This window comes from Dreissena polymorpha, chromosome 10 (assembly GCF_020536995.1).
Source record: "Dreissena polymorpha isolate Duluth1 chromosome 10, UMN_Dpol_1.0, whole genome shotgun sequence".
Taxonomy (NCBI): domain Eukaryota; kingdom Metazoa; phylum Mollusca; class Bivalvia; order Myida; family Dreissenidae; genus Dreissena; species Dreissena polymorpha.
In genome coordinates, this window is record NC_068364.1 from 86073059 (window position 1) to 86097126 (window position 24068).

Here is a 24068-nt window from a genome sequence, read left to right on the forward strand (position 1 = left end):
ACGCCGCCACCCCGCCCGCCCGCCCGCCCGCCCGACAACATCAATCTATAAGCCGAGATTTTTTCGAAAAAAATCCGGCTAAAAAACTGTACCAAAACCCATAAATTACCTTCCATCATTTATAAAGTAGACAATGGCCACTGTTATTATACACAAGACATGAATAAATGATACACAAAAATGCCCATGCTAAATTGTCTTGACCAGTATTAATGAAATAACTTAGGCCTGAGTTACTATTTATATAATTTTAATCAGTGCCCTAACTGCACAAACCACCTACTAAACAGCATCAACGATTATTAGATAATGAGGGAACATTGACTATCTACCAAGCATGCAGCTGCCATTACCAGATAAGGGGATTGTTTCCTGCCAACAAATTTAATTATTCCTCAGGGAAATCAGTAAATAATTGACCAAATGCCAGCCAAAGAGATATGTGTCAGTCCAACTCAGCTAGTCTGGAGGATCCAATCAAATGCCAGGAATGGACACACCTTCCTTAACCCTTTGCATGCTGGGAAATTTGTCGTCTGCTAAAATGTTGTCTGCTGAATTCCTAAAATGAGCATCCAGCGCTGAAAGAGCTAGTCCTTGAGTCTGTAAAGTTGTGTGATTAGCATGCTAACTGCCATTTTTAATAAGGCCATACAATTAGTATTCCATGCCCATGTCCCAATCATGTGTCAAACTTAGCATTGTTCTGAGAAAACTGGGCGTAATACATGTGCATAAACTGCAGATAAGCCTGTGCAGGGACAACACTTTCCGCCATTAAAATAAAAAAATTAAAAAAGAGACTTCCTTAATAAATTTAAATAAAAAATATTCATAAAAAACGAAAGTTAATTTCGTGATTAGCCTGTGTGGACTGCACAGGCTTAAGAGGGCCAACACTTTTTGCACAAACATAAAGCCCCATATTCCCAGAGTGCAACTTTCATATATATCGTATTCAGCGGCCTGTAGAGCACTGAGCATTAAAGATCTCATGAATTCTCAAACTCAGTTTAAATCATAGCTTCTAAAATATTTGTTGCATGAGGCAAAGAAATGTTTCAGCGTTGTTTGAATCTTAGCAACAATAATAGCAACCACATAATAATATTAATTTGCTAATAAAACCACCAAAAGTTTGCATTATCATGTTTTGTCAGTTTTCTCATTTTTAATAAATCTAATTTCATCATGATCTGAAAACTGAATACCCTTTGTCCAATGCCTGTCTGTTGTATTTGTATTCAGCTTTGTCAAGTCTATTCATATGCAGAAATCAATGAAACATCTCCATTAACAAGTATTTTGCAAACACTGCTGGTTTTGTCATCAATCGAGTATTATTGATAATTGCAAAATGTTCCTCCTAATAAGGCCAGGCAATTAACAAGCTCCCTAGGGACTTACCCTGCCATTTATAAGGCCAAGTAAATGATTTATTAGTGTTGAATGAAGTGTTCAGGGGGTCATATTTTTTCAAGAAAACACACAATGCTTTGCACAACTGCATGTGAGGCGGAATCCTGAACTAATAATTGTATTCATGATGCATGTTCGGTCTCTTTGCAACATCAAGAGCAACTTTTTATAGATGTATTATTGAATAAATTGCAAAAGCTATGTTGATTCATGAGAAATGCATTTTATTGCCAAATAAATGCTCAAGATGTACATTACTTGCATAAATAAATCAAAAGTAGTGCTGTTAGAGCCAATGGAATACAACAGAAGTGGATTTATTATCAAAGCAATGCAATAGCAGTGGATTTATTATCAAAGCAAATCAAAAGCAGTGAATTTACTGCCAAAGTAATGCAATATTAGTTAATTTATTGACAAGAATTAAGTATTGCCAGAACAGAGAAATTATTGCCAAAGAAACACAATTGCAGTAAATGCATAATTGCCAATAATGAGGAAATGCAGGAGCAGTGAAATTCTTGCCAAAGAATTGCAATTTGCAATTCTTTGGCAAGAATTTCAATTCTTTGGCAAGAATTTCACTGCGCCAGTACACATTGCATTTATTGTACCAAGAGAAATTCACTTGTATTACTTGCTTATCTACCTTACATTTATTTTGCTTTTAGTGTCAAGACAATACTCTGACAATTGCATGCAAACAGGTAATTCACAGATAATTTCTTGATCAGCACTTAAAGATTAACTGACTTAACAAGGAGCATAAGGCTAAGAGCCAGTCTTTCTTAAACAAACATCATCAAACATTTCAAGATTATTCAAAGAAAAACTCTTGTGGACAAGTCCGCTTTTCTCTTTACCTTTCTGTAACATTTTCAAAACAAACATTTGAACCATAAAAGAGGATTCAAATATTTCATTTGACATCAGATATGATAACTTCCATGCCAACCACTAAATATTGCTGACATGTTTATGGTTCCATGGCAAGCAATACCTGATCAATATGCCCACCATGCAGATCACAGAGTCTAAGCCACCATGAGAGCAATTCCTGTATACTATTATGTAGCATGTAATCGATGTTTATTCAAATAAACTGGGGGAATACAATGTCTCTGAAGTAATGGAAACAAACAAAGAGATTCTAAAGAAGAAACAGCATAACGAAGAGAACATGATCAGGTAGAATAGAGCAGAAACATGCTAAGAAGTAAGCAAATTAATTGAGGTTGATAGTTCAAAGCAAGACACTCACATAACAAGCAAACACCATGGGGTTCATGTTTCTATACAATTGTACAAGCAAACACAGAGAATATATATTCTACTTTATTCAAAAGGAATATAAATATGCAGAGAGGGACGCTCATTACCTTAATGCCAGCATGAATACATTATTGCAAAAAAACATACATTTAAATAGGCTCAAGTTTCTTGGAAACAATTATCACATTTTTTATCCAGTTAAACTCCAAACACATGAAATTCACAGTTTTATGCATACTTTTTTCCTGGGAGGATTTACAACATGTGAAGATTATAACAGATAAAACCTATCAAAATGAAAACCTGCCACTGGTAGAGCCAGATGCCATGCCAGAGGGAAATAGAGCGGTAATTAAATGGCTATAAATTTCAGGAACATCAAATCAAGCACAACCCCAAACATTGCCTCTGTTTTCACATAAATCATGGATGGTACACATTTATTGTCTGTTCAAGTGAACTGTATTGTAACATGCAATGGATAGGCTACAAACTTAGCATCAGAAAATAGATTTAACACCTTGCATATTTCAAAGATCCACATAGTTTGAGTATTAGCTGAGAGCTTACAAGATAATGACCCTGTGTGTTTGCAAAGCTAATTTAATAACATTATGTTAGATAAGGACACCTTGCATATTGTTAAACAGGTTTTTTTTGCTCTGTAAAAAAAGGCCGTAAAACAGATCCGATCCCAAAGTATTAAACGGACCCAAACCGAAATTGTAGAAACAAAAATCCCAATTTCCAAAAAAACTAATATATATTTATTTATTTTTACAAAGAAGTGTCTAATGATACATGTATCTAAATTTTATTTCATAAACATATAGTTATATACTTAATTTACATGTACATACTTAATATGATTTGTACCCACAATTGTCAGGAAAAGGCCTGATGTGTCAGTATTTGTTGATAAAAAAATCTCAATTGGGGCCATTTTGTCGATGAAAAAATCCCAAATTTGCCATTTTATCGATAAACAAATCTCAATTAAACCAGACTCCTTTTCCCTAAATGGCTAAAAAAAAACCTGCAAAAGTAATTCAGTGTTGTAGGTACCATACAGATTAAAGATACATGGAAGAGAACATTGCAATAATTACACAAATAAACAAGAGATGTATTTGTCAGAAACACAATGCCCCCTATTGCCCCGCTTTGAAATAAAATTTCAATATATCATATGGCAGGTTTAGAAGTTATCTCCCTTTCAAAGCTTATTACCGGTACTTCCCTTGGATTTTTATTTTTACTTTTGACCTTGAAGGATGACCTTGACCTTTCACCACTCAAAATGTGCAGCTTTATGAGATACATGTACACATGCATGCCAAATATCAAGCTGCTATCTTCAATATTCAAAAAGTTATAACCAAACTTTAACGAAGTTAAAGTTTTGGGACACACACATATTACAATGACAGACAGACAGGCCAAAAACAATATGCCCCCCATCTTTCGATCCGGGGGCATAAAAACAACAAATTTTGCGAAGACACCATTCAAAGTGCGCACCCTCTAACTCAAGCTCCAAGAGACAAAAAAACTTTTTTCAAAATTGTATGGTTTCATACATTCATGTGCCCCTTTTGATTAGAGTGTCTCAGTGAAAATAGATATAATATTGTAAATTGAACATAACACTGTTTTCCTATCCTTTATGTAAATAAGCCAACATAAATATTTGCGCATTATCTAAGAAAGACATCTGCTATACGGATATGACTTCAGCTCATCTGTTTACAGATTCTGAATCCATAAGACTAAATATTTGCTTGAAATCTTTAGTATTAAGGATTCAGGAAATTAAGAAATTCAGCAATCAGGAGTATGTATTGATGTTCAATTCACCATTTACAGACACATGTCAATTAAAAACCCTCTAAGAACATTTCTAATAACCTGTCCAGGATGCAAGCATGCCTGTTTCAGTGTTTCTATCATCAGTGAACACAAACATCTACTAAGACATCTCTCAGATCCTGTCATGACGACCCCATCAAGTGTCCTCATCCTACTGATATTCCATGTCAAGATTTATCAAGGTTTGAATGGGAAACTGATGTATCAGCTGACCATTCCCATGTCAGATACATACTTCTTAAAGTAAAATGCCTGATTATATCAGACAATGGATCGGTCCTCGAGTACCCACTTAAACAACAATTGAGAATCCTGGTTGCTTGAAATAAATACCAGCAAACATTTGACTCACTGTCTGCCAAACTTAGTCCCTCATGTTTTATATCTTAAATCTTCAAATTGCTAACAAAATTTAATCTGTAATATGAAACGTTCTGCATGTGTATACACTTAATTTCAAATACCTGATATATAATCCTGTTTCATTTCTAGATTATTAATAGATAAATGTAATCTTGTTAACAAATTAACAACAACAAAAAGATTTCTATCAGTATTAAGTGAACCAAGTTTGTGCTTTCAAAATCTTTAACATTCTTAATGAAATTTGATTCCATTTTTTTTAAAGGCAATTCTATTTTAACTGAGTTGAAAAAGGGGCATTACTCTTGAACTTTTTTGCGTAGGATGTTACAAATCACACATGCACAACTTCATTGCTTTATTATTTTGAAAGAGAAAGGCATTTCAATTAATATTATCAATACACAGTTCATTGCAAGAATATTTTGTAATGAAGATGTTGGTGACAGTTATGAAAATGAATTTTAATGACGTTTAAATTGAATGACAATAAGGAAAATATTGCTAAAGAATTCATGTCAAGATCAATTTCAAACATTTTTTAAAACCTATCTTTATATTTATAGTTGTAACCTTTGTGGATAAATGCAAATATTGAGTTCCAATATTGCATGTAAATATTACACCATCTACAAGATATCTGATTATCTAAATTACCAAATGTTAATACCGGGTTAGCAGATGTAATACTGTTATGCTTAATAACAATAAAGAAAGACCTAATAAATGACATATATTTCATAAGATCGATTGAACATTGTAAACATGCCAACCCCAGTGCATACACATTCCTGTTTGAACATAATGCTCCATTAGGACAAAGGATTCTATACATAGACATGCACTTGTTTGAATGTTGTTTGTGCTAAGTAAACCCAGATGTGATCTGTCAATTATAGCATATTCTAACATGGAACAGAACAGATCAGTTTATTTACGACTCACGCATTTACAGCTCATAGTCAAACTAAACAATAAATACACATGCATCAAAATAACAAAAATTTGTTTATGCATTTTTACCAATATATGATTGTAGTGAGAATGTAATACAATGTATGTAAGAAAAGGCACTATATTATTTTTTAATAAAGTTAAGTGGATTTTCAAAATCTGTTATTGATTAAGAAAAAATTATGCAGTTAGGATTTCATACACAAAATTTCAATTGTGGGGAAAAAATATTCTCTATATATTTTTGGCTCCAAGTTTAAATGCTTTAATACAGAAATTAGCAAGAAGAATCAGTATAGATTTTCTGGTCTCATTCAATAATTTTTGTTAAAATTTAAACATACTTGGTCTTCTTCTGTAAACATCAAGCATAAGTGTACATTTGTTAGGGCTGTCACAATACACCGTGAGGGTATCGCGGTATATTGTGGTACGGCAACACTGTATCGCGGTACGTACCGCGATATTTTACAGAATATGTATCTGTGAAGAAAACAGCAGAATAACAAGTTTTACAAACTTTATTAAACTCAATAATAAGAAAACACTGGTATCATAGTATGACTAGAAACTGTAAAAGAAACTGTAATAAACTTGATAGAAGTAGTCATTGTTATTGTTTGCGTCTTTTTCTAAAATGTCCGCCATGTTGTTTACAATAGCTGTGACTACGATCTGTGTAAATCGAACGCTTCAAGGGCATGTTCAAAATGCGGAGTCAGCGGGCCCGGTATTGAAAATCCGTAGCGATCTGACTCTTCCTTGACTTATTCAGAATCTTAAGATAACATGATTCCGAAGTTCCATGCTTTGAACGATCAATATACTAAAGAAAGAAAATAAGAAATAGAATAAACATCTTTTGGATAATTATGAACTTATTTGCAAAGGAAATCTGTCACTAATTCCAAAAAAGGTACGGACCCATACATCGCCGTATTTTAAACGTGAAAGTTAAACATCTACAAGTGGAAGCGCTTGCTTGACCTGGATATTAACGGATTATTTATTTAGTCCTTTTGAATCGCTTCTACATTTTTCAAAACGATATCTATATCAAAATAATTATGTAATGTATTTATATCTGTGCTACATGTAATATAATAATATTTAAAAAAAACCGGTGCGGCAACGCCGTACCGCGGTGCGATTTTTTTCACGACATGCACCGCGATATACCGATATACTGGTTAATCGTGACAGCCCTAACATTTGTACATGTATTTCTAAAATTATCATACAACCCCGGCGAAATGTTGTTCATGATTTCATGAACACTTCAAGCCAATCAAGAACTGTTCATGAACGGTTCTGAAAAAGTTCCTGAGCTTGGTTCATGAACTTTTGGACATGAACTGTTCTTAAGACATGTTCATGAACTGTTTATGAATTATTGTTGAACATTTCAAAGTTCATGAACAGTTCTTCATCTAACCATAAATACTTAGTGATGAACATTTCATGCACACGTATTTCTAATGACTTTTCTGAGACAGACTTTAAGGATCCATCATGAATAATTCATGAATTCCTTTGTGCTAGATGTTTCATACATATTTTTGAAAGTAATATTGAAATGTTTAGCATACAAATCTTGTAGATTTGTGAAACCTGTGAAGTTAGTATGAATATGCATAGTACTTTCACCACTGTAAGTTAGAGTTCTTGACCTGTTCTAGAGAATTTTAAGAACATTTGTACAAGAACTGTTCAAGAACTGCCTTCAGGAACACTTCAATAACTTTTTAAGGACCTTTCCTGTTCTTGAATTATTCTTAAACTATTCTAAGAACACTTTAAGAACTTTTTTGAACAACATGTTTCCTTCTGATGTTCTTAAACAGGTCTACACAATGTTTTTGAATGTATGATGGACTTTTTATGAATCCAATATGTTCTTAAAAGGATCTGTCATTGTTCTTGGAAGACTTAAAAGACAAGTTTAAGAACGTTTTAAGGACATCTTATTTCAAGAACAGTTTAAGATGATATCAAGAACTCAATGCACATTGCATTGCTGTTTTTACAAAGAAAGAATATTGTGTGCACAGGAAGTTGAAACGGAAGGCACATGGTTTATGTTATATTTGAAAATGTAAGTCTTTAATAAATTACCGGCTGAACTGATCAGCCATTGGTTCCATTTCAAGTTCTTTGGCACTGTAAGTGTAACCATTTCAGGGAAACCATTGATTAGTAAATGATTCTTGAACTGAAAATGAGACTATTCATAATCTTTTCAATACATGAATTATTCATGAACATATAGTGCAAAGTTTTATTATGAAATTTAAAGAGTATTATCAAACCACTTGTATCTCAGTTATTAGTGTTATATTTAAATTATTGTTATATGTTGCTATCAATATGTTAAGTGCTAATACAAGACTTGTTTCTTCTTACCCTGACCTGTTTGTTGAGCTTTAGTAACACTTATGATAACCTTTGCATAAATTGACAAATTCTTGTTCATGAATAGTTCATGAACACTTCATGCCACCTCAGTTCATGAACTCTTGAAGAACTATGGTTCATGAACTATTCACTTACAGTTCATGAACAGAAAATGAGCCATTGAAAAATAGAAGGAAAATGTTCATGAACTGTTCGTGAACAGCAAAACCCTGGAGAATTTTTCAAGAATTGTGTTGTTCATGAACTGTTCAAGAACACTTCATGCCATTGATGTTCATGAATAGTTCATGAACATTTCATGCCATATTGGTTCAAGAATAGTTCATGAACACTTCATGCCACACAGGTTCAAGAATAGTTCATGAACACTTCATGCCATAAGGGTTCAAGAATAGTTCATGAACACTTCATGCCATTAGGTTTCAAGAATATTTCATGAACACTTCATGCCATTAGTGTTCATGAACAGTTCATGAACTAAAATTTCAATAACTTTTCACAGACATGGCTCATTTTCTGTTCACGAACTATTCGTGAACAATTCATGAACTCAGTTCACGAACAGTTCATGAACTGTTCAGGAATTATTCGTGAACTGCAGAACAACATTTCGCAGGGGTAAGGTCATAGCAAAACAAAGCGGAACTCATCTTCCATCAGTGTTCGACACTCACTAATCTGAATAAGGAGTTCAAGGGCTCCTAACTTTTGAAATTTAGGAGTCTGGACAGAATTCAAGGAGCCCAACAATTAAGACACTTTTTTATATCATATTTACGGCCATTTACACATGCCAATCTATGAAATGTTAAATTGTTATTGTATGTTTGTTTTAAGATCGAAGTTGTAAGTGATTGCCGTTCAATATTTATTATATCACATTGCAAAATATTTAACGCATTCCAGTAATATTTAAGGTAATAATTAACTTAATAATTGTAAGATTTCAACATATACTATTTTCTATTATGCATTATGATTGCTTGTAATAACCTCGATATTTTAAGGGTTAAAAACATTCTCGAAGCATTCTGTTTTGTTAGTGTCATAGTTACTAAATCACATCGTAAGGGTGTAACAACCCTATATTTCTCATTGCTTTATATATATTCTTTATAATATTTCCAAGAACGTGGAAAAAGGGAAACGCAATATAATTCTAATTTTATTGTAATTTCATCATTAGGGTTTTACACCATGAAAACATGTTTAGACAATATTTTGCCTGCAAAGCACAATTTCCACGAGGATTACACCCTATTGCCATCATCAGTCTCTTAAGTAACTTGCCTCTATTTTATCTTGGATGTGTACATGGTAAGAACCGATGAGTGTGGTTGGTATGACAATGCCTACAAACCATTCTATACATATATGGTGACATCACTACGTTATTGTCACCTCTATACTAAGACGCATCACATTCCCCTGGTTTGGGGAATTATGCTTCCGCCAAAGTAGTTCTGCGTAGGAATGAAAGTGTTAATAAGAAAGAAAATCGTTTTTTTATTGTGTGTTTAAAACGGAATGTTGTTTAAAGAAATGTTATTTAATTATGTTTAAATGTGATTTTGAATCTCTATTAAGACTGATAGCGATTATCAAAAGCACGATTACCTGACCTACTTTCGCTTTCACTTGTAAAAGAAGTGCTACCCACAATTCCTTTCGCCTTAGTACACAAGTCAGTAAGACCGGTGTGTACACAATGCCTACAAACTGCAATTAACCACTGAAATCATCGATTGATAGTGACACTGGTCATTCACGCTCAAATGATTCACAGCCGGTCCGATCTTCAGAACCTTGGGGCCATAAAACGTACAATGTGTAAAAAAATGTGGGTATTGTGTTGATTTTTATAGTAATGAAAAACTGTTTGGCGAAGCTAATTTACTACAGCAAAAATATCAGTGAAAATAATGGCCACGATCGTTTCATGTTTGCATGTTCCCCTATACTACACGCACGGACAGTGACAGGAAGCCAAAATATATAATTTTGGATTCTTTTGTTTTTGTCCATGTGTTCAAGCAGAATGATTTGTGGCAAATTTTTCGGATCCACAAAAGTTCGGACATTCTGATCTTGCGAAACAAATACGGAAATCAACTGATTTATTTTAATTCAAAGATGATTTTAAAGGAGCCACACGGACTCCCCTGACTCAAAAACCAAGGAGTCTGAGTCTCATTTTAAGGAGTTTTGGACTCTCATTTTAAGGAGTTTCGGACTCCCGGACTCCCGTTAGTGTCGAACGCTGTCAATCTCATAAAGTGCACAAAATTCGCACACCAATACTTAGATCAGTTGTCGTTCGGGGACACATGAGATCTACACACTCTGTTGGCACTATTTACGACATTATCACTGGGTTTATTGGGAACATGTGGCTATTTTTGGGGAAATTTTGGTCAATTTTTGGGAAAAAACGTTGATTTTTGCCAAAAAAATCACTGAGTATTGTATATACAGTTGCTTAAAGTAAGGTGAGGAAATTGCCAAACCCTTACAACAATTTCAATACATACATGTAGCACCATAAAAAAAATGCAATCTGTACTTAAGTCCACAACTTGCCAGCAATTACACAGCTTTTCCTTTGACCAAACCAACAATCCACAACTTGCCAGCAATTACACAGCTTTTCCTTTGACCAAACCAACAATTAGCACACTTGTTCCACCCCTGATAATAAAAGGTCGATAACAGAGAATGGTACCTTAATTTGCATCTATAGTCAGGTTGACACTGACCGACTGTCTCAAACGGCTATTGTCACAAAGATGAACTGTTTGCCTTGTAAAATTAAATGTAGGTCATTGAATATGTATACAGTTGCAATGATTTTTTTTCCTTGATATTTTACCGCATGTGCCTTTTTGATTGGGAAAAAAAGGTGATAGACCATAAAATTGGAGCTTAATACTTTGGGACCTTCTTTGATAGGTTGCGATCTGCAACTTGTTGAAAAATAAAAATACCTTGGCAATGTACATGATGAATTAGAATTTTTTTCATATACATGTAAGGCTTTTATGACATACCTTTTGGTAAGATTATGTATATTCTGATTTTCTTTCAAATTCGTGCAATTTGAAACAGACTCTCCTGTAATAAAACAATTCTAAAAGGTCCAGTGATGGAAATTTACCCATCATGCACACCCCACACGACCCGATTTACTCAGTGGGCGAATTTTTTCTTCTTAAAAGCAGGTAGTCCACTTATGACGTCTAGTACTGGATTTTCAATTATTTTTATTTTTTTTTAGTTTTTATTATGTTGTACCATTTATTTGGTGCTCATCTAAAAATGTGGGTGGGCTTCAAAATTGATATATATATACCTAGGAGCCCACTCGGGAAACAAGCAAAAAGTAATTTCCATCCTTGCAATAAATTGCGTATCGTTCTAACTGTTGTGTAAATAGTAACACCCACTTCTTATACAACATATGTTGGCACTTGTGTGCACCAATCTAAACATCATGTAACATCGGGTGATATATTTTAATGTTTAAACAATGAATGCCTTTTCTGTTACATGTGAAGACAGAAAGGCTTAAAATTCTGTAAGATTACTACAAATTATTTTAACAATTCTCTACTTTCTGTAATAACCCCAAACCAGGCTTAGCACCAATCGACCGCCCCTGGTTTTAACCGGCCGTTTTTACCATATGAATAATTTGTCATCATCATCACATCTTCAATTTTTAAAATTAAAACGACGTTATGGCTAAATTGTGTGATTTACTGCTGAAAATACGAATCATGCATGTTGCATTTTTATTTCAAAAATAAATGGTACATCTGTCTATTTCTTGGTATTTTTGCTGTATATAGTGTATCTATAAAAACTAAGTTTAAAATATGACTTAAATGATACTATTTTGAATTTTATGACACTTTGTTTTTAACCAACCCAATTTCTACATGTACTTGGCTGAAACCACTTACATTTCATGGTGCTCTTCCATATACATGTATAACAAGTTATAAAAAATAAATGTCTGTAAAAGAATACTTATTTAATCTTGTTCAAACTCTAAACACCTTTACTGCATCTGTACACCAACTGCATGCCCATATTTGGAAATCTGGATGAATTATGGAACTTTCATATATATGTACCACAGTGGTGTAAATAAACTGGACAAAAGCCGAGTGTGGGGGTGGTTTTGAAAAAATCAGTATATTTCTTTTTAAAGCATGGAAAGCCTACCTAAAAATTTGCATGTAGTTCAGTGAAATGATGCTGATTAAGAAAATAATACATTAGATTATATTTAGAAAGGTGCCAATTACATGTGCGCTACCTTAAAAAGCTTTACATATCCCTCCATATTTATGTTAAAAATTGACTCCTAAGTGTGCAATATTTGTGAGAGATATATAAAACTTACTTGACTAACTCAATTTAAGTTTGCAAACAGTTACAGGGATTTTATCTAATTTTAGCCATGACTATACTAAAACAATAATTATTGATATTTTATAATATAATGAAGTAAGATCATTTAGGTGTCCCTGCCAGGCAGTCCAACTCTAAGGTCAAATGTAAAAGCAATTTTCATGGAATGTCTCGATATGGACCAGAAAAATTATTGAATGTATGAAAAACTATGATTAAATTAGCAAGAAAGGATAATGTAAGATTCTAACTGCTGTAAATGTATGCATCTGAATTGAAAGTGGAAGAATTGTAGTAATATAATGCAAGAAACCATAAAATTATTTTTTTATTACTTAAACGATTTATTTTCTATGGCTCCCTGTCCCTGCAATTCTTGAATATACATTCAGTAGTTTCATGGTATTGCGATAGTTATGTTCATATGCATTTCAATTAATTTTAAGTTAAATTGTTGAGGAAAAAAGTGATAATTTAAAAGTAATATGCAGTTCACAAATTGCTAACAAAATATATAAAATTACATAATGCAGCAGTTTTCACAAAACTGTAAAATATCAAGTTGCAGTTCTATCATCATCTGTGGTATTTTTTCGGCGTGCTGTATTAAGACAGCTTTTCACCTGACCTGACCTTTGTAAGTGTCCAATAATATTCAAATAAAATTTCCGGCGGCTAGGTACGAATGAATACACTTCATTTATTCCATTGGCTGATTTGAGTATAACACCAAAACATTGGAAACATATCCGCGTCTTTGTAACACTGTGATACTGCATGAAACAATTTTATCTCTAATGAAAAGGCTCAATAGATAGAACAGTTTTACAATCAATTCTCGACATAAATACAGTTTGTGCGTGCACCTTAATTTTTAGAGAATTACCAGCGAAAAACCGTTTATACAAAAGGCTATGTTCTCATGTTTAGTACTTACTTCCATATTCATGTCAACATGTTAACATGTAAAAGTATAAAGAGCAGTAGAAGCGAGGCCTCACTTTAATGCATTACATTTCAACCCGCGAGGTTTGGGTCAATTCGCGGCCAGTGTGTGAAAGTCAGAGTTTATATACAGTTCATCACCGGAGTTCGCAGCCAGTAAAATAATTGTTATATAATAAAGACTCTATCCGTGAACTAGGTGACCTGGAATTTTCTTTAGAATAGAAATGTTAAATGAAGATATTCAGCAATATAATTAAGATATGTCAATAATAGATTATTAATGTGTTTTCAACAATACAATGATAAATTTTATTTTAGATTAATTTAACAATAATTATTCCACCATATTGACTATTGTATTAAGCATGAGCGCGATGATTCTCGAAACTGTTTATAATCGAATCATATAGCAATGTCCGGCAAACCACTAAAACAGGTTTGTTCGAAGAACGCGCTTATAAATACGGATACTTCGCGCGATGCCGGTTGACTCATATGTTTTAGTTTAACTTCCATTCTTCTTTTGGTTTTCTGTTTTGTATTAAAGGTTCATGACCAGCAATATGTAATAATGTAAAATAAGCCGCGAAAACTCCGCGTAACATCCCTTACTGCGTGTGATGCAGCTAAGAACTGCACAGAAAAAGACATTCGCTATCATTGATCTCATTCATTGAACTATGAACGCCGTTTATCTTTTTTAAAGATATTTCTTGTTTATTTTAAAATTGTAAACAAACAGTTACTGACCTATGACCTAATTGCCTAAAAAACCAAATATTAGCACAGATAATTGAGCGACGGAATTAGGCTCACAACAGGAAGATAGCGCAAATGTACTACGGATCGTGTGTAACACGGAATCAGATAGATAAAACCATTACCTTATTATTTTCCTGTGTACCTAGTATCAATATAATTATGTTTGATAATTTTGTATCACAATGTATTCATCCTTGGCCCGATCAGGCCATCCGCTACGGGAGATTACTCTGTTTGAAATTATCGAATAGGAATGTCATTATCGACTGGATCTTTATGGCTGTTTTGTCATCGACAATTTACTAAAACATATCAAAAGTGATCTTTTATTCATCTTTATAATATTGGTAATCATCTGTCACTATAGCGATGATTATCTTTCTGCAAGTCACAGCAGTTCAATTGTTATTTTGATGAATGGCTTTATTCTGTCGCCCGTTCTTCAGTTCTGTCTTCTGTTTTTTTAATAAAAGGGAAGCTATCGTAATAAATAAACATGTCTAATGGGACAAGTTGCCTCCCATGCTGGAAGACGATCCATTTAAAAATATGCACATTATTTTTTAGGGTTTTTTCGTCCGAAAAATACTGTGGTGTCTTTTCTAACTGAGCATACTTATTATGTTCTTGTTTGTGCTTGAAAGAAAATTCAGTTAAGTATGAAAAACATTATATATTATATACAACTGTTACTAGCCAGTGGGTTATTAGTTTAAACCTATTTATTTTAGCTCGATTGCATCGAAAGGATCAGGCTTATTGAAACGCTCTCGAGTCCGTTTCCTGGGCCTAGAACCAGTACTTGGTGTCTTAAGGGGGAATCTAAAGAACGTTTCCGCAGTGGGGATCGAACCCGTGACCACCCGGTCGCTAGGCGGATCAGTGGGTTAATAATCATAATAGCATGACATCATAAAAATATATTGCATAGTTGTCTTGACAATGGTGTGTTTGTACAGACTTGATATAATTGTCAGCAGACGCTCCTGAAATAAGTAGTAAGCCCAGAAATCTATGAACATGGCTGTCCGCTTAGCGCTGTCGTTGGTACGCGCGCTCCTCACCTAAGCGACCAGGGTTCAATCACTGTCCCCGGCAGCATGTGAGTTTTGGTTGGAGGTCAATGTACTGGATTGGTGGCGTTTCCTTCGTGTTCTCCTACCCCCTCTCCCACACTACAATACCACACCAAAATGCCATCATTAAAAGTAAATAGCTGCAAGTATCAGCTGTTCTTGAAATTCATGCCAACTTTTATGAGTCTAGTATGATAATTAGGTAGGAGTGCTCGGACATACTCGATCTGGTCCTCCCATAAGACGGCGTCAGGCGCGAAAGAACCTCACATAAACTTCGGAACACACACACACACACAGATCTATCAATAACAATCGTTTATTGATAAATCATTGGCTGCTTGTCTGTAGTCGACACATTGCAAACCACAGTTGTCTTAGCCTTAAAGGGGCCTTTTCACAGATTTTGGCATTTTTTTAACTTATTCATTAAATGCTTTATATTGATAAATGTAAACATTGGATCGTAAAAGCTCCAGTAAAAAATCAAGAAAAAAAATAAAAAAGGAAAAGAACATTGCCCGGAGCAGGTTTCGAACCAGTGACCCCTGGAGTCCTGCCAGAGTCCTGAAGTAAAAACGCTTTAGCCTACTGAGCTATTCCGCCGAGTACACATCTTGGCGTATTTTATACCTTATATAAGCAATCTTCGTAGTTTCACAAAATTTAACGACAAAAACAGAACTCTCCAAATTATTCAATCGTTTCGCGTTGCAACGCTTTATAATTTTTAGGTTTTAAAATCGTCAAAAGATGCATATAATGGCTATATTAGAGCATGGTTAATGTTCAGTATTACTGTTTCCTCACAAATATCATAACTAAAACGAAAACTTACGAATCTGAAACAACTTTTTTCAATTTTGTCAATTTACCAAAGCGTGAAAAGATCCCTTTAATACTACACCGCAAAACCCGAAATACTTATAATATTTTGTTTTTCTTGCATTTCAATTATGCCTCTCCGGCCTGGAAGAAACTTAATGATTGAACCGAATTTGATATAATTATATCATATGTATTGTGTATTGAAGAAAAGCTGTATCACTTGATACTATACGATAATATTTATTGATTGCTTTTATAAAGAAGTTACTTTAATGTTAATTGATGTCTATTGAAATCCATGACCCGCGTTTGGAATGTGCCCTTCTAGATTTCATAAAATACAAATCTGTGTCTGGTAGTGTAATCGAATGCGTACACATTGTTCACTCGAATAAATTAAACTCGGCAAATTAAACGCTCGCTTAATTAAAACCATAACTTGTTTGAAAAATACATTAGTGTATTTGATTGGTAAGAGGTGGTAACGTAATGTGTGGAGGAGACGGTATTTAAACATTACACAGACTTTATCTATTGTGAATAAATTAATTAAAATAATATAATATATTCAAATGTCTATATTTTTAAGAAACGACATAACAAAACTGTTGCGCGAATGAATAACATTGAAAGCAGATTTAAATGTCATCACATATTTATGCATAAGTGTTAATAAATAATTAACGAAATCGGTAGTTATTAAAATTAAACAACACAATAGTTAAAACCAAATTAAGTCGCTTAAACATAGAAAAGATAGCAAATATATTTATTTATATAAATTGCAATAAAACACATGACAAAATTGGATATCTGTTAAACAGTGGATAGAAGACGTTTTACATAAGCGGACATTTATTTAATTTTCTCGGTGCAATTGTTCATAATTCCAATCCACATAACGAACTAATTATACTATACTTGTCACAGATCCGTGTTCAAGAAAGTGTCATGCAGTCGGAAAAAAACATTTATAATATAACAATCGATATTTAATGAAACTGGCCCCAGTATACCACAAGAACGATGAACAGCTCTTACCACCGACCGACTGCGTGGAAGCAGCAACTTCGCTTCCTGTCCGGAAGTACGACGGCGCTGAACGAACACACAGTAACTTTTCTCCCGCGAGCGCAAGCGCAGAACGACAACGCACCTGACGATGAATTTGACATGGAATACTTCGCGCCAACGCAACGCTGGAAGAGCCTTTCAAGTTTGTCTAGTTACCACGGCGGGGAAAGATCCCGTGTTCCGGCTATCCAGCAGTTTCTGCGATGGCTGTACCTTAAGGTCACACCGAGGTCACGGACCGGGGAGCTGGAGGTGATGAAGAACCGCATGCAGATGGGCACCGGTTGTGACGTCAGTCAGCTACCCGGATTGAGCCTCACCGGTTAGTTTAGCTCATTTTAAATTGTTAGTCGCTTAATTTCTGAATTCATTGTTATCGATATTTTGTATGCTTTGTATTTTTTATTTATTTTATTGGTTGTATGGCTCTGTCTTGAATTAATGTATATATCTGAATATTTTGTTACATAGAAATGAATTGTATTCGACCAAAAATAAAATAAAAATAAAAACTTAAGCTCAATCATAGTTATACACAAGTTCGTTAACAACAATAAAAGTAACTCGTAAATGGACTTAACATACACATTTCATTTGTCAGGTGAGATACTCTTCCTTCCCGTGTTTTCAAAGCACCTCTCATCAGTGCTTGACAGCCTCGGGTATAGTAAGGAAATGGCCGAGTTCCGTCAGGACGTCCTACAGTCTTTAACGTCAACGCTGTTCCGCGACCCACGTTATGTTCACGTTGTCATCGGGAGCCGAAACGCGAACGACGTATTCCTGGGAACGGCTGATATTGATACGTTATTGGTACCCAAGAACATAATCTGTACAGAGAAAGAAGGCATTATAACGCTGCCGCCGGACTATACCGTGGTAGAAATGCTGACGGACAAGTGTACTCCGGGGTATACTGAACTGCGACTTGCGAGTTTCGGTAGCAAGAGTCTCTCCGACTTGAGGTCATGCTTCGTCGTGGATAACGGCAAGATATACGTGTCAAGTAACCTGTTTCGTGCACTTCAAACCAGAAAGAACGTCAAGCTTTCGAAAGAGCGCTACCTTCGGAGTGAAATTCTCGGCATTGCAGTCAGACCACAGAAAGTGGTCAACTACGGCCTACGATGCATGTGCCCGGACATTCTGAAAAGATGGGCACAGAGGAGGCGGGCCCAAAACTGGCCTCCGAACAAAACCATCCAGCACGTGACGCGATCGGAGGCGACGCTCGTTGTGGACAGCCGGATCAATCCCAGCGTGCAGCGCGAGTGGCGGATCTGCTTCTTCGGCGCCGAGCAACTGCTGGTGAGGAGCCTCAACGACACGCAGCGCAAAATCCTCGTCATCCTGCAGTGCTTCGCTAGGACCTACTTCCTTCCGGTCACTCATAGGATCTCGTCATTCGTCCTGCAGACGATCGTGTTCTGGATGGCGGAAGAAATACCCCAGGAGAGTTTCACCAGTAGCACGCTCCTAGACCATACCCTGGACGCATTGAGACGGTTACGCGACGCGGTCATAGACAACTGTCTTCCGCATTACATCATGCCGGAGAGAAACCTGTTTGCCGGGCGTACGGACATTCTCACGGGACAGAACCTCTGCCGTGTTATGACAGAGCTGTTAGATAAAGGTCCAGCCACCTTTCTGCTGGAATCCGTAACCATAGGACCGGCGCTACGACAGCTCGATGTTGAGGCGGCCCGGAAGTACCAACGTCTGCGAGACGACCTGGAGACCGCGTGTCTGAAGCTGCTGGTGCTTTATCATGACCCAAACCTGGAGGATGACGTCTGGGACTTTACCCCACCGCACTCGCGCAAACACCCGGATGTGAGGCGACTCCAGAAGACGGTGGTGGCCATCGTCTCGCCTGACTGCTTGAAGCACCCAGTGTCGGTCTGTTGCAGCCAGCGAATCAACGCACAACTGCGATGGCTTCTTACATAATGTCCAGAACAGCTTAGTGCGTTTTTTAGCATATTAATAAGTGCAAGTTTATGCATTTTCTAACATTACTCCCGATGCAGTTGTAATGTTTTTCGTTTTATACTAGTAACACAATATCGGAATGCAGTGTTAAGTGTTTCAAAGTAATTGCATGCAGCTGTTATATATTCACGAATAATGAAACAATGAACATGCAAATACATGAACAGAATACAAACACGAGAGTTTTAAAATAACACATGTGCCCGTGGGTTTGACAAACTAAGGCGATTGAGTCTTGAACGTGCATATGGATTTTTTCATTAAAGAAAACATATTTTCATTTTTTTAATTGTTCATACATGTATATATACAGTTAAATAACAGGACGTGTTTTATCCGATCAGAATAGGAACGTTGACACCGGGACTACTCCCGGTCCACCCGGTGACCTCCTCCCCAACGCACTGCGTGCACGAGAGCAGATGACCAGGGTCCCACAGACGCTTGATGGCGAGCAGGCGCGCGTAGTTGGTGCCCCAATATTGCAGGGGCCAGTCTGGAAGGGACTCCGTGGGATTGTTGTAATATGCGCCGACCCCGAACCTGCGAAAAGAGACGACGTGGAGTGAACAATCCGTGAAAACATATACATATGCGATTATTTTAAATAGCGCTGTTTAGAACGCAGAAAGAAATTTGATACATGAACTCAAATTCGTATTGAAATGTCCCGCTACTACGCATAACCAGCAGTGTACGACCGGAAGTTGTTAATACCTGATGAGATGCGCAGCCTGAGATGCGCAGAGGGAAACCTGCGGCTCCACCTCCCCGGCGTCCCACTTCACGTCGCACGTGAAGCTCAGATGACTTGTGCGCATGCGCGGGTTAACGGAAGTTTCGTGTTCTCCCACATTGCGCATATTTCCTACAGAATAATGAGAAGATGTGCCTTATGTCTAAAGAGCATGATATGTTTGATGTTGGTGTAAGTTTATAATTTTGGAACAAAATCACTTTTTGTGCTCACTGTAGAAAAATCGATAAAGCATTCATATTTTATTTCGCTAATAAAATAGAACAACTGTGTATTAAAAATTATTTGTTTTTAATTTCGTCGACGTGTTATACAATTAGCATTAATTGTATCTCATTAATTTATTCTAGTTTTTTCAGAAACCACAAAAATCGTATTAAAATAACGGTTGTGTGTGTCAATTTTGTTTCTGACACGTAGAAAAGGAATTTAACTGTAATATACTCGTGATAACATTTACTCAATTAGTATCAGAATCAAATGTACAGATATTAATAGATTTGAAGTGAAATCTTTGCTTAAGTATACGACGCACATGAACCTATTTAAATTTACTGCCCATAGATAAAACGCGAAATTTATCAATAAACAACCTAATGGTCGATGACCAATAACCACGTGCGCACAAAATGTACCTCCTATCAAAGTTCCCGTGCATACGATCTCGCCGGAAATGTTGTGTCTGTCCAGGAGCAGACCGAACACAAAGTCCAAGAAATCGTCCGTCATTGTGTCTAGCAGCGTGTTCATTGTGAACACGTTCTTCCGGTTTTCAGAGTCCGTCATGCCGCTGACGTAGTCGGAGAACGCCGGGATGTGTCGACTCGAACAGTATCGACCGTACGCGCTCAGGAATGGATTGATTGTCCGGTAAGACGAAGTATTCTTAGGACCAAAGTGGTTTAATGCTAATGTAATAGACCCGTAATTGCTAGTATTTGGCGCAGCTCTTGATGAAAATATGACGTAGCCTCCCCATTCTGATGCCAGCTGTGACGTCAGAACGCGTTCAAACAGTTGTAAGACTCTCTTTCCAATATGACCGCCATTATCGTCATAGAAAGGCGCACTGCAGTATACTGACACGATTTCTGAGTCGAGGTGCAGTCGAAACGTGAACGACGTCACGATCCCGGACGACGCACCGCCTCCTCCTCGAACGGCAAAGAAAATGTCCGTGTTTGATGACGTCATTTTCTTACCGGAAACTGGATCTACGATGGTAGTGGAGTTTTCATTTGCATAGACGAGACTTCCGTTTGCAGCAACGAGCTCCACCTGGTGAGAACATGTCATTAGTAATTAGTATTAGTTCGAATTTTTACGTACGGTAAATTATTTAAACCGGGCATGTCTTCTCAAGCTTTTATATTCAAATGTCGTGGAGAAAAACACTGCTTATTAAAGAAACGTGTTCAAAGATTTTAGCTGTTTTAGTTTCGTATTGTTTTTTGTTTCATATAAATATCTCACATCAAGCAGGTTGTCAACGGCCAGTCCGAACTTTCGGCTAACGGGAGAATGGCCGCCGCCCAGCGTGTAACCTCCGATCGCCACCGTCTGGGCAGCACTTCCGGGTAACACTCGCCCGCGTTTGAATGTCTGTGAAATACAAAACTAATTTGAACGTCACGTGTGCACGCAATTGTATACCAGTACTACTAAGTTGAATTACCATCATTCGCGTTTCGCCGGATACGGGGTCCGTTTTTCTTAACATCGTAGATAATTTTTATCTATGGTTAGATTTTTAACAAGTCTTTAATAAATTCATTTATATGACAGCTCTGTATTTGAACGTTCTGGAAACACTAACCATTTACCCATATCTTAAGCTGCAAAAGACGTAACTTAAAAACGTTTGATAAGATAAGGCCCTATGCCGCAAATAACCATTATTAAAACACAAGCGATGACCTGTACCAAAGACCATAATTCGCGTTTCGCCGGATACAGGGTCCGTTTTTCTTAACATCGTAGGTAATTTTTATCTATGGTTAGATATAATCTAAAGACTAATGATAAATCCGATAACCAACATCAAAGACTTCATTATTTTTGTAATTGTATTAATTGTTTTTGAACAAGTCCTTAATAAATTCATTTATATGGCAGCTCTGTATTTGAACGTTACGGAAACACTAACCATTTACTCATATCTTTAACTGCAAAAGACGTAACTTAAAAACGTTTCGCAATATCTTTGATAAGGTAAGGCCCCATGCCGCGGATAACAATTATTAAAACACAAGCGATGACCTGTACCTCGTTGAACACCCTTCTCCATGTGGTTCCGGTTTGCACCGTCACTTCCCCCGCTTCATTGCGACCGGAAGTTAGATTAAAAGCAATTCCTTGCAGACGAGATAGGTTTATTTGCAGCGTACCGTCTTTGGTAGATCTCCCGATATAATCCTGACCAGACGACTTCACACTTATTTGCAACTTGTATCGGTTTGCGAAGTTCACACTTTTGATGACGTCATCAACATTTTTCACAAAAACTATGGCGTATGGATACGCAGTCGTCCGAGGATTGTATACGATATTCAGACCTCGATATTCCGGATCTGATGGGTAGACAACTTGCCCTTGTAAATCGCGCGCAAACGCAAGGCGTTCCGGAAATGACGGCATACACGGTTGTCCCGGTAAACAGTGATTTCCGGTACATGGCGGACTAGACACGGTCGCTGCAATGCACATCAGTACCGCATGCCAAGCACAAAGGAATTCGAGAGGCCGAAACATGGCGTTAAACAAGCACGACATGTTCAATAACAAACAATTGTTACATAATTATACATACTTTTAGTAAAATCGCAATTATATTCAACGATTTATTTTCACATCATTTCCGTATATTGTAACATATAGAACAAACGCAGATATAATCAGTTACTTAAACATATAAAAATATTTAACATCCTTTACGCAGCTTCGTTCCGAAATACAGTGCAAAAGGTGTGCATCAAAACCATCCGCGTTCTAAATGTGATCCTGAAAATAGACATGCCTGACTGTCGTTACTCCCACATTCTTAGGTCGCTAAATTGTATATTGCCGTTGGATTTATTAAGCGATGTGGATAATCCACAACCTGAGTGACACAACTATTATTTACTGATATTGCAGAAATTAATCCTCACATACATACAATACGCAATAACTTTCAAAATAAAAAAAATAAATAAAAACACATGGCCGATACATAGTTCTTGCTAGAAATTGGCGTTTAAAGGGACGTGGGTCCATTTGGTTATTTTCAAATATGCACTTGAATGTATGCACTGGAGAAACGAAAGCGTCCGAATCTCAAATATATTAAAATACTACGCTTGCGAATCTCGAATAAACACGTTCTTTTATGTCTATATATATATTATCTGACACAGCGACAAGGCAGTGCGGAAGGGGGGGGGGGGCTGGAAGCTGAAGTGCCCCCTTACCCGTGTCGATTTTTTAAATGTTATTTTTTTATGTTCTAAATCAAAATCTAGACTACTTTGACTCGATGGCTTCCGAATTGAACTTATCGGGCATTGTAAAAGAAGACAAATTTCTTAAAGAATATAACCGTTTAGTGTCTTGGTACAGAGATTTACCGGAGGGCATGTTCATATCACGCCTGTTGCGTGAATATAAATACTCGGAGCCCGATTTAGAGGAATCAAGAATGATGTGTTTTGAGGCGCTAAAAGCTTATGACGACTTTCCGTTCGGGGTTCAAGCTGACCTAAAGAGGAGAGTGACCACTCGGAAAGGCGAGAAACTTTCGGTGAAACTTGCTACAGACATTTACAAACTAGTGTCGGTCATGGAATGGGAAGACTATTGCGACATCCGGGAGCTTATCAGCCTCAGCAAATCAAGACCCTCACAGGGCAAGACACCTAAGACAACAATCACTGGAGCTGATG

General features: G+C 36.4%; 1 protein-coding gene across 1 annotated transcript; it reads right to left on the minus strand.

Moving 5' to 3' along the window:
• Positions 1 to 17073: 17073 nt before the first annotated feature.
• LOC127848872 (uncharacterized) lies at positions 17074 to 23102 on the minus strand. Its single transcript, XM_052381534.1, has 5 exons — positions 22414 to 23102; positions 21622 to 21750; positions 20784 to 21426; positions 20109 to 20259; positions 17074 to 19934 (listed from the first exon to the last, which is right to left on the minus strand). Exons 1-5 carry the CDS (start codon positions 22918 to 22920, stop codon positions 19724 to 19726), a joined length of 1641 nt encoding a protein of 546 aa, XP_052237494.1. The 5' UTR covers positions 22921 to 23102; the 3' UTR covers positions 17074 to 19723.
• Positions 23103 to 24068: the final 966 nt, after the last annotated feature.

What these genes read in the sequence shown, in the direction of transcription:
- LOC127848872 (XM_052381534.1), bottom strand. Translation starts at nt 22,920, where the DNA reads ATGTCGTGCTTGTTTAACGCCATGTTTCGGCCTCTCGAATTCCTTTGT. An exon ending in CACGGGAACTTTGATAGGAG is followed by an intron (nt 20,260 to 20,783) that starts GTACATTTTGTG and finishes ATTATTCTGTAG; the next exon opens with GAAATATGCGCAATGTGGGA. An exon ending in CAGGCTGCGCATCTCATCAG is followed by an intron (nt 19,935 to 20,108) that starts GTATTAACAACT and finishes CTCTTTTCGCAG; the next exon opens with GTTCGGGGTCGGCGCATATT.